The sequence below is a fragment of the Vulpes vulpes genome, chromosome 2 (assembly GCF_048418805.1).
Source record: "Vulpes vulpes isolate BD-2025 chromosome 2, VulVul3, whole genome shotgun sequence".
Lineage (NCBI taxonomy): Eukaryota > Metazoa > Chordata > Mammalia > Carnivora > Canidae > Vulpes > Vulpes vulpes.
This window is the reverse complement of record NC_132781.1, coordinates 44,069,452-44,081,840: the sequence shown is the minus strand read 5'-3', so window position 1 is coordinate 44,081,840 and position 12,389 is coordinate 44,069,452. Positions and strand designations below refer to the sequence as shown.

The window sequence follows — 12,389 nt, the reverse complement described above, 5'->3', positions numbered from 1 at the left end:
CAGGGCATACAATTCGTCAGAATTAGTTTGGAGGTAGTTCTAGTAGGAAAAACAATTAGATGCAGCTCCCAAAGGGTATTCCTTGCACTAACTAGGTTATGCAAGAATCTCTCTTCACATGACTTTGCCACCTTTTGTTTTTGTTATTTAATAAGGTATTTGTAGTGTTTTATTCTTGTAGGCAGAAGTGATGAGTTTGATGCCCATGTATGAATATAGAGGAAAGGTGTCTGCTTGTTTGACATTCCTGGTTTTATGTTCTAATCAACATGTGTTAATCTCAATAGATTTGTTTAGTGAATGACCCTCGGCCGCAGCACAAGTACAACAGAGTTTACACAGTGGACTACTTAAGCAATATGGTTGGCGGGAGAAAAACTCTCTATAACAACCAGCCCATTGACTTCTTGAAAAAGATGGTTGCTGCCTCCATCAAAGATGGAGAGGTTGGTGTCTTTTCTGGGTCTTCCTCATTGGGGTTAAAATTTCTTCTCTACTTATTTGATGTAATAGGCAGGCAGGATTTATGTTGACTCTTTTTTCTTCTTTCCTCTGTTTCTAGGCTGTGTGGTTTGGCTGTGATGTTGGAAAACACTTCAGTGGCAAGCTGGGCCTCAGTGACATGAATGTGTGAGTACAAGAGATTTAAAATAGAAAATCATCTGTGGGCTATTGCTGTTGGATTGCACTCTTGGTATGAAATGACTTAGCTGAGGTTCACCCAAAGATGAAGGTTGGCCTGAGGGCGGTTCTGTCTTTTTCCATCTTTTTTTTTTTTTTTTAAGATTTTATTTATTTATTCATGAGAAACACACAGAGAGAGAGAGAGAGAGGCAGAGACACAGGCCAAGGGAAAAGCAGGCTCCATGCAGGGAGCCCATTGTGGGCCTCGATCTCGGGACCCCAGGATCACACAAAGGCAGGTGCCAAACTGCTGAGCAACCCAGGGATCCCCCCTTCCCCCCTGTCTTTTCCATCTCGTAGAGTTTGAGGATTCACCGCATAAGCTCCACATATATATATATGCTCTAACCTGGGAAGTCAATATCATACTTCATATCTGAGTTGAAATTATTGCATGTTCCTAAAAAACTATCCTATATGAGAAAAGCACTTTCATTATTATTATTATTTTTTAAAGATTTCATTTATCTATTCATGAGAGACACAGAGAGAGAGAGGTGCAGAGACACAGGCAGAGAGAGAAGCAGGCTCCATGCAGGGAGCCCAATGTGAGACTCAATCCCGGGTCCCCAGGATCATGCCTTGGGCCAAAGGCGGCGCTAAACCACTGAGCCACGAGGGCCGAGGGCCGCTGAGAAAAGCACTTTTAAAAAAGAATTGATTACTGTATAAATCTGCTCAGTACATTTGAGGTGCGACGAAAGGTTTTCTACACTTCTTGTTTGCTATTTCTTCCTTCTTAACTACTTCTCCTACTTTGATGCCTTATATATTTTGTCTTTATGGCAACTAGAACTAATTTACGTGCATACTTTAAAGCATGCCTCCTGTTTGCTTATAGCAGTGAAGGTTCATTTGCTAACTGAATCATACAGAATTCCCTATTATGCCCCTTTATGGTTTCTTATTGTTACTTTTAAGAAGTTGAGTAAATAATTTGACATTTAACAACAGAGAAGAGAAATCTGCCAGAAGAGAGAATTCATGATTTTTTAAACTTTGACAGATATTCTCTAATCTTTTTGACATTTAAATTTTACTGTCAGCAGTGGTCTAAAGGAGTTCAGAAACTGGGTGGTTCAGCTCAGAAGAGATTTTTTTTTTTTAGAGTGGGAGGGGCTGGGAGGGGCAAAGGGAGAGAGAAGAGAAGAGAGAAGAGAATCTTATGTAGGCTCCACACCCAGCATGAGACCAATGAGGGGCTCAATCTCATGACCCTGAGATCATGATCTGAGCTGAACCACCCAGGCACCCCAGAAGAGACCATTTTTAAAAGAGGTTACTTCAAAAAAAAATTTTTTTTTTGAGGTTTTCTTGCCAAATGATCACAAACTTGTCAGCCTTTGAGATGGGAAATTTGTTGACTTCATATTTTCCTCAGTACTCTTGCCACACATAGAGAATGGAATCCCATTGAAAGACCAAATTCTGGGATCCCTGGGTGGCTCAGCGGTTTAGCCCCTGCCTTCAGACCAGGGCGTGATCTGGGGTCCCCAGATCGAGTCCCATGTCAGGCTCCCTGCATGGAGCCTGCTTCTCCCTCTGCCTGTGTCTCTGCTCACGCTCTCTCTCTCTCTTTCACTCTCTCTGTGTCTCTCATGAATAAATAAATAAAATCTTAAAAAAAAAAAAAGACCAAATTCTGCATGTGTACCATATTCTCTGAAGAGCCACAGCCCATATTTGGACTGTAGAACTCCTTCAGTTTCTTTTATGTTCCTTTTGCAACCAGAAGTCAGTTTTTCCCATGATTATACTGTCCTTATTTTGTACTACCATGCTTTTTTACAGCTATGATCATGAGTTAGTGTTTGGTGTCTCCTTGAAGAACATGAATAAAGCTGAGAGGCTGACTTTTGGTGAGTCACTTATGACCCACGCCATGACCTTCACCGCTGTCTCAGAGAAGGTATGACCCTCAGCATGCTTATTGCAGTGTTTGCCCAGATGGACTTACGTTCTCCTGTAGACTGTTATCCAACAGATCTTCATTCATGTGATTTCTGTTAAAAGTTAGCTTCCAGGCAAGACATTGTACATGCGTCACTTGGGGTTTGGCTGCATGCTCAGAGGTAATAAAAATAGGAACTTTCCATGAGGAGTAAAATTTGGGTCAAACGGGAGTAAGGAAGTAACAGCTTTTCTGTGACTTTGGAAGTTCTTGATTTGAAGAGAAAACCTGAGGGAAAAGATAACTTCTATTTATAAGGAATTAAAATGTACCCTGAAAGTGTTCATATCTTGATGACTTATGTTTTCAGACTTACCTTCTTTTCATTTGTCATTCAGATTCTTCTGCAATAAAATGTCAATACAGTAATTTGTGGACTCCTTGCCCATTACAGGATTTATACAGAGCTATTCAGAAAATTGGACGTAAAGTATTTAGAATTTCCTATGAAATACTCTGAATAGTAGTATCACTATTTCTGGAACCATGTATTGGAAACAATAACTGAAATTTTATCTTTCATAAATAAGCTTTCCCATTTCTAGGCTGTAGAGTATATATTTCACTCCTGTGCTCAGGGATCATGGGAAGAGAAGACTTAAAACTACTTTAATTCTTTACCACCACAAGCAAAAGTGTTCTTTTTCCAGCCAAATTACTGGAAAGAAAGTTAAAGAGTAACTACCTTGATATTAGAAGCAAAGTGTTAGAAGGAACTTTTCATAAAATGCTATAAGAAATAGAACAAAATACCAAAGTAAGTAAAATACTAAAATACTTAGAATAAAATATTAAGTGGCTTTTATTTATTTTTAAGATTTTATTTTATTATTATTATTCATTTATTCATGAGAGAGAGAGAGAGAGGCAGAGACATAGGCAGAGAGAGAAGCAGGCTCTCCACAGGGAGCCCGATGCAGGACTTGATCCAGGACCCTGGGATCACAACCTGAGCCAAAGGCAGATGGTCAACCAATTGCTGAGCTACCCAGGTGTCCCTTAAGTGGTTTATATTTATATATTTAGACCTACCCTATTGTAAAATTCAATGTATGTATAATATACTCAAATTATTTAGAGAATTATTAAAAAAAACAAAAGTAAATGAAAAACCAATATTTTCCAGGAGAGGTTCAGCTTTTTATCATTTTCCATCTCTATTATACTCCTAATTTTCAGAAATAAAAATCATACACACCATGTCATTTTCTCTGAAACTTCCATTCTTTGATTGGTATGGCTTATTAACGTGCCATTTTTTTCCTCAGGGAAATGGAACTGCTTTATGTGCTAATAGTATAAAGCTGAATTTATGTTATCATAACTGGAATTCTATATTGAGATATCTGTGATCCTGCCACTTTGTGTTTTTGGCTACCAATACTAGTTTGCACTACATTTGAATAATTATGCAAAGGTAAATGGTAGTAGCTATATTCTAGGTTATTTTTCTTGGTTGCTGATTTCTTGGAATCTGTGTTGGAGGTCCAGGTATTATACCATATTTGTAGATGACAGAGAACAGCTCTATCTAGGTCATGCAGGCAAAGGAAAGAAGAGGAATCAATTGCAGACTCATAGTAAATGACCTTAGGTGGTATAGATTCTAACGGTGATATTTAAAAGGAAAGTAAAAATGTACTACAATGGGGAAGTAGAAAACCAAAACAGACATCTGGTAGGCTAGCCCAAAATGTATAGTTTAATTGTTGTTGTTGTTGTTGTTGTTGTTTAAGATTTTATTTATTCATAGAGACAGAGAGAGAGAGAGGCAGAGACACAGGCAGAAGGAGAAGCCGGCTCCATACAGGAAGCCTGATGTGGGACTCGATCCTGGGTCTCCAGGATCACACCCCAGGCTGCAGGCGACGCTAAACCGCTGTGCCACCGGGGCTGCCCTAATTATTTGGTTTTGAAGGTACCCGGGGCCAAGATTAAGGGGTAGGACAGATAAGGGTGTTTGAAACTTGTTAGTTTGATAGTTGGCTATTTCTGAGACTGAAAATTATTGAGAGCTAAGAAAAGAGTAGAGTTAGATCCCATGTAGATGAGACTCATGCAGTTATATGCAAGTGGGAGTTGACAGATGAAATCATTAGGGGCCAGGGCTCTTCTCAAAGATTTGAGTTGTTTTGACATCAGCAAATGCCCTGGGTAAATGTAAAAGAAAAAAGTCTTTTCCCAAATGGAGACTTCCTCTTGTCCCTCTCTGTGTTACTATAGTAAAGGTTATAAATGAAGGTTATCATGATAACTATCATTGTCCTTTTAAGAAGATTATAATTGAGTTTATTTTATTAATGAAGATAGAAGAGGGAGAACAATAGAAGAACTGTCTGGATTTTGTTTTATGAAAATAGTCTTTTTACTTTTGCTTTGCCATTTAATCTCTATTGTATTAAATTCCATATTTATGTAACTGAATCAATAAAAGCACACATTTGGGGAATATCATTACTTGGTTGCACTGAGTAGAAAATTAGACAGTATGATGAGAATGTGTTTGTTTTCTTTTAAAACTCTGACCAGGTCTTAGAGTCATTTCTAAGATGAATACAATAGGAAGCCTTTACAGAGACTGCTGATTGGTTAAAAGCAAGGGTCCCTGGTTTCAGATGGTGTTGACCACTTTTAGTAATTTGATATTTCATATTGTCAGCCAAGTAGCACTTTAATATGTTTATTTTTAGCATCGAATATAAAGGAGAAAATAGTATTTGTTGTTAGGTTTATTGCATTTTTACTCCCAAGAGAGTTAAACGCCACTTTTATTAGATCCCCTTAGTTATAGTAAAGAATATATGGCCCTGATCATGTATATCATGGCTGTATAGAGAAGGCTATTTCTTCTGAGTGGCTGAAGAAGAGCTGAAATTATATGATACTTTAGCAGGAGGGATCTGTTTCAGACTATACACTGTTATCCACTCTTTTGCAGGATGATCAGGATGGTGCATTTGTGAAATGGAGAGTGGAGAATTCATGGGGTGAAGATCATGGCCACAAAGGTGAGCTTAGTCTAACAATGCTAACTCAGGGTGACTGGAGTTTTCACTACTCTCTGCCTCCTAAGAGATATGGGTAAAAGCTGCTCTGGTATAGAGCATTTTTTAGTAATTAGTCCATTGCATAGACTATTGCACAGAAAACCTGAGGATCTCGTTTGCTCCCTTGATCTCTGACCGACATGGTATGCCTGAACCCCCAAGTTGATTCTGAGACCAGTATGTGCTGGTCTTCATTGTAAATCATGCTGACCCTACCAAACCTCTTTGTACCAAAACCACTTGACCAGTGAGAAGGTTGAATTCCCTTTGCCAGGATGCTTTCCTATAATGTATCTGGTGTATTTTCATCTACTGCACAAACTCTCTAGAAAGTCAGAACCTTCTGAATGGGAGAATGGGATTGGCAAGAAACCTTAAGCATTTGTTGGAGTCTCCTTAGAAGTTGTGAAGTCCAAAGAACAAAGGAATGCTCTGGTTACCATTTAGAACTATTCTATTCTGACAAATCAATACCTAGGCAGAAGTCTTAAGGAGATTAGAGTGATTGGGCTAAAAGCTAACAGTTGTAATATATGAGTCGTAGAAAAGTAAAAAAACACATATATAAGCAAAATGAAGAAAATAAAAATTTAAAGTAATCCTATCACCCAGATATCACCATCAATTAACAGCTTAGGGTATATTCTTGCAAATTTTTGAGACCCTACTTTTTCAAGACAGTTTTTCATAGTTTAGATAAAAGCCTTTTAAGGTATTTTTTTTTTTGTATTGTTGGTTTTTTTAAAAAAGATTTTATGTATTTGTGCGTGCACGAGAGAGAAAGAGAGAGAGAGAGAAGGAGCAGAGGGAGGGGCCAAGGAACAGGAAAGGCAAACTCCCCGCTAAGCAGGGAGCCTGATGTGGGACTTGATTCTGGGATTCCGGGATCATGACCTGAACCGAAGGCAGATGTTTGACTGACTGAGTCACCTAGGAGCTGCAAGGTGTTTTTATGCTTTAAGTTTTACGGTTTCTAACCCAAAGTGGCAACCACCATAGAGTATTATGCAAGTGAGCGTGTATATTCACTTGTGTTGGTGGTATTTTGTAGCAGTTCTTTCCTAGAGTCCATATTCTTAACATTTAGCCAGTGGATTCTGACTAGGAAAAATGCAATAACCACAGCTTACTAGACTAGCTAGAAGACTGAGAAGAAGTAGGTAGGAAATCGAGTGAGATACCCAAACGTTTGGAATCAAACTTCATTATACATCCCACCAACCAAGAATCATCCAGAAATTTCCTTACTAAAAAAGAAAAAGAAAATAGAGATCTCAGCAACTCTTTCTGTTACCTATTTAGATAGTGGTTTCCCAGTTGTGTTTTTTAGTATTTCCAATGGTAAGAGGTAGAAGAGGAGTGCAGAGGTTTGGAGGTGAACACATGGGACATCAGTCATTTTTATTTGAAAACTGCTATTTTAGAAATTAACCTGAGCTTTGATCTTGACTTGAGTATGCTGTGATTCAGCAGCACAGGCCAAAACCTGAAAGCCATATAATTTGTCATTCCCAGTCTTTTCATCTCCCCGTGATGTGATCCTTGTGAATTTTGGCTGACCATCCTTGGGATCTGCTGTGAAACTCAGCAGCTCAGTGTTTCTGTGTAAACAAATACAAGTGCTATTCGTGCATTTCTGTTCATCAGCAGTTGGGTGTACCCCTTCTGTGATTTCTGCGACTGTTTTATGGTTATATGGTGCTTGTTATATTATGAATTAAAGTACAGTATCTTTTAAAATTAGCGATTCCTTATATGATGAGTTTTAAGACAAATACACATTGGAATCAGGTGGAGAAGGGTAGAAAGCTTAACAAACCTAGCAGAAAGATTAAGATAACTCATGATATAGTTACGTCTGCAAATTGGTAGTAAAGAAATGAATGCAAAGGGATAGCTTGTCTTGAATTGGAAGGATTTGATATTTGTAATATTTTATTTTATTATTTTATTTTATTAAAGATTTGTATTTATTTATTCACGAGAGACACACAGAGAGAGGCAGAGACACAGGCAGAGAGAGAAGCAGGCTCCATGCAGGGAGCCTGATGTGGGACTCGATCCCGGGACCCCAGGATCACACCCTGGGCTGAAGGCAGGTGCTCAACCGCTGAGCCACCCAGGCGTCCCAATATTTGTAACATTTTAAAACATAAGATATTGCTTCATATGCACTTCTGTAGCTTTTGTTTCATTTTTGGTCTAATTTGGTCCTTGTAATTGGGTTTGTTATCATAAAGGTTAGTGCTTAGGAAATGGACTAAAGTTATGGTTTAGATGAGCCTGGATCTTTTGGCTTGCTTCTGTGATATTTTTTCCATCTGTAACAGTCACTCGGTTTATAGATTAGTAGTATGTTTTTTGTTAGTCTCAGCCTGCCAATAACCAGTGGTGGCTCGATCAGTCCTTGTGGTTTTTATTTGATTGCAAGATGCCCTTCAGCAATAACCATCAGGAAATTTTGAAAAAATAAAGGTTTATTGCTTACAGAACCTGGAAATTACACAGCTTACCTGGAGCCAACACATCAGTGTTATAGGTAGACAGAGAGCATGCACATGCCTGGAGTTATGCTTTAATGGGAGTTGAGGGTGGGAGACTGGGGTTTCGTGGGCTCACTGTTTATTGGTGAATTTAAAGCATAAGAGCAGGAACTTAAAGTGTGGGAAGAGAAGAAGCAAGTGGCCTAAATGGTCAGTTACCAAAATCAACTAGGATCTCCAAAACAAAGGAGCCTCAGTGGAAGGAGGTGGCCTGGCTCTTTATGTAGTCATGTGGCTGGCAGTGTGTTTATTTGAGATAGCCATCTCTGCAGTGGATGTCTTAGCAATCAAAGCTTAAGTCAGGCCCTTGCATTACAAAAAAAGAAAGAAAAGCAATTCTCAGGTTTTACACTACACAGTTATATCCATTTAAGATAGAATAAACACTTGTTAAGTCAGGCAAATGTTCTGTTTGCAGTGTAATTTATTGAACTTACTTTGAACCTAAATACTGTTTATTACTTTGAACCTAAATACCATTTATTTATTTATTTATTTATTTATTTATTTATTTATTTATGCATGCATGCATGCATGCATGCATGCATGCAAGAGAGCAAGGGGAAAGGGCAGAGGGAGAGAGAATCCCAAGCAGACTCTGTGCCAGCTTGAGAGCCAACTCGGGGCTCAATCCCAAGATCACAACCCCTGCCAAAACCAAGAGTTGGATGCTTAATGGCCTGCACCACCAAGATGTGCCTCTAAATACCTACTCTTAAGATTCTGGGCCACTTTGTTATTTTTTTCCCCCAATCAACTGTACCTCTTTACTACTACTCAATAAAAATTTTATTTTTGCTAACTTAGTATTTCCATTATATTGAGAGAGCTGAGGTCTTATTCACCCTGTAATCTGCCTGTAATACTTCTTGGTGAAATCTTCAGCTATCTAATGAAGATTAAACTAACTTTTTTGTTGTTCTTGAATAACTGAGCAAAGCATTTCAGTAGAGCAAAAAGATATGAGCTAATTGGGGGTAGGGGGTAGTTCTCAAAGCCAAAATAAATTATTTTCATGCATTTTTTAGTAATTTTTTTCGGGGGGAGGGCAGGCAAAGGGAGAGGGAGAGAAAATCTTAAGCAGGTTCCACACTTAACATGGAGCCCAACTCAGGGCTTGGGGTTTGATCTCATAACCCTGAGATCATGACTTGAACCAATTAAGAGTCGGTGGCTTAACTGAGCCACCCAGGCCCCCCTTAGCAATGTTACTTCTTACTTAACAGTAAGGAAAGAAAGAAAACAGTATTTAACTTATTAATTAGCACACTTGGCCTGACCTTAGGAGAGTATGTGTAGTATGTTATTATGCTGGTGATACACATTCATCCCAGCAAGGCCCTCCTGTCTGTCATCCTGGTGGGCATTGACCAGCATATGTGAGGCAGAACCTCTGTGCTCTCTCAGGAGACAAAACAATCTTAAGCAGCATTGCTGGGATTGTTTCTGTAGATAACATTGTTAACCGTTTGTTTCTATTCTATTTCTGCCTGTTAAGATTGATGGTTTCTGAAAAAGCAGTGTAGATATAAACACAGCAGAGATAATTAGGCATGCTGCCCTTGCCCTTTGCCTACTCCTGGCTTTGGTCTTCCCCATTGGTCATGTTCATGGCCTTTCTTGCCCAGAGATGATGAAGTAAATCGAATAACCTGTTTACCAAAATGGACAAAAGTACCTTCTGACCCCAAGAGATGTTAAAAGGAGAAATTAATTCTGGTCATACTGGGTGCCTTGGGTTACTTCCTTTTGGTGAAGTCCAGCATTCTTAGCTGAACTGAAATTGGATCACATGTCTAACATGTTGTTTTACCAACATGGCTTTCTTCTTTCACTTGCTTCTTAAAATACTTGGCTGTGCATTTTGTACATTAATGGATCACAACAAAATGGAGGGGCTCAGTCATTAAAGCATCTGACTCTTGATCTTGGGTTGTGAGTTCAAGCCCCACATTAGATATAAAGATTACTTTAAAAATTAGAATCTTAAAAAAAATTGATTTCACAACTGGATGAGGGAAGAGACCTTGGGACTTGTTACATTGTCTTTCATTTTGAAAAGTCAATAGGCTTATTTGTTAGAATAAAATAGTTTGGTAAAACATTTAAGAATTTAAAAATAGAATAGCCTTTAGTACTTCTCTCAGTTAGTAAGTCACTTGAAAAGAGTATACTGTAAACCAAAATAAGCTGTAGGTCATCTAGCTAATAAGTGATGGAGCCAGAATTATAATCCAGACAGTCTGATGCCAAGAGCCTGTTTTTTTAACCACTAAACTTTGCTTCCTCTCAGTTTCTCTGTCCTAACAGCATGTAGTCTACTCATGGAAACAACAGATCAGTTCATGATCTTTGGTGATCAGAAACTAGTGGTTGGGGGATATATAAAAGTATAAAGGATCTGGAGACATCATGTAAATGTGCCATGCCAGGGGAAGGGGCCCGAGGAGCACCATTGTGGCTAGGGTTCTGAATGAGTAGGGAGGGATGGGATATCTTGTGAAGGTTTATGTTCAAATATAACACATTGTGCGTTGGGCAAGTAAAAAACTTTAACCACCTATAACTTCCCAGAATTATTGTGTCCATGCTGCTTTATATTTTTTAACTTATTATCATGCATAATTTCAAGTACATATAAAATAAACAGAATAGTATTAAGGAACCTCCCATGTGCCTGTCACCCAACTTCAATAACTATCAAATTCTGGCATGCGTGTAATAAAGTGTTTCTGATAGTCAGTAAATTGAATTCTTGGATGGTCTTCCTAGTGAACCAGTGTCATTATAGAACTTCATTATGGTTGGTTCACTTAATCATGAGATGTATTCTAGTTTTAAAGTCTGATACAGCAGAATTCTGAACATGGAATTATCATAGCAAAGTTCTCAATGTTCATTTAGTCTGGTTTCTTAATATGCTACATAATACAACCATTGAGTGAGGATAGGGAGAATATTATTTTTTAAATCTGCAGTGGTCACTGCAGAAAATAAAATATTTCTTTTTTTTTTTTTTTTTTAAGTAATCTGTATACCCAGCAAGGGGTTTGAACTCAAAACCCCAAGATCAAGAGTCACATGTTGTACCAACTGAGCCAGCCAGGTGCCCCAGAAAATATTTTACTTACTTATTTTTAAGATTTTATTTATTTATTCATGAGAAACACAGAGAGGCAGAAACACAGGCAGAGGGAGAAGCAGGCTCCCCACAGGGAGCCTGATGTGGGACTCGATCTCAGGACTCCAAGATCATGCCCCAAGCTGAAGGCAGATGCTCAACTGCTGAGCCACTCAGGCATCCTGAAAATATTTCTTTTAAAAATTTTGTCTCTCCTATTTTTATTTTGAACCAAAATTAGTTTTTCATTTTTCTTTTTCTTTTTTTTTTTAATTTTTTTAATTTTTATTTATTTATGATAGTCACACAGAGAGACAGAGAGAGGCAGAGACATAGGCAGAGGGAGAAGCAGGCTCCATGCACCGGGAGCCTGATGTGGGATTCGATCCCGGGTCTCCAGGATCGCGCCCTGGGCCAAAGGCAGGCGCCAAACCACTGCGCCACCCAGGGATCCCAGTTTTTCATTTTTCAAATTGCTTCTGTGGGGATCCCAGGGTGGTGCACTGGTTTAGCGCCTGCCTTTGGCTCAGGGCGCGATCCTGGAGACCGGGGATCGAATCCCACGTCGGGCTCCCGGTGCATGGAGCCTGCTTCTCCCTCTGCCTATGTCTCTGCCTCTCTCTCTCTCTCTCACTCTCTCTCTCTCTCTGTGTGACTATCATAAATAAATAAAAATTTTAAAAAGTTGCTTTTGTGCCTTTCAGATGAACATCTAACATTTTTTTAAGGGGCGTCTGGGTGGGTTAGTTAAGTGTCTTCCTTCAGCTCAGGTCATGATCCCAGGGTCCTGGGGTCAGGCTCCCTGCTCAGCTGAGAGTCTGCTTCTCCCTCTCCCTCTTCCTGCCACTCCCCCTGTTTGTGTGTGTGTGCATGCGTGTGCACGCATTCTCTGTCTCTATTTCTGTGTCAAATAAATAAATCTTTACAATTGTTTTTAACCCATATTCTTCATCTTTTCTTACAAATAGCCTCTCTGTTCCTGACTTCATTTTAGTGACATTTCCAGGCTTCTTTCTAAAAGAGAATGTCTTGATTTCCATCAA

The 12,389-nt window shown here is 39.0% G+C and overlaps 1 protein-coding gene across 1 annotated transcript in view; it reads left to right on the top strand.

Annotated features, from left to right (window-relative positions):
• BLMH (bleomycin hydrolase) overlaps nt 1-12,389 on the top strand; it is a 50,255-nt gene that overhangs the window by 26,262 nt on the left and 11,604 nt on the right. Inside the window, exons 8-11 of the mRNA XM_026016146.2 lie at nt 288-446; nt 563-630; nt 2,476-2,593; nt 5,574-5,643. Of these exons, the coding sequence (XP_025871931.1) occupies nt 288-446; nt 563-630; nt 2,476-2,593; nt 5,574-5,643 (415 nt within the window). The remainder of the gene's footprint in view (nt 1-287; nt 447-562; nt 631-2,475; nt 2,594-5,573; nt 5,644-12,389) is intronic.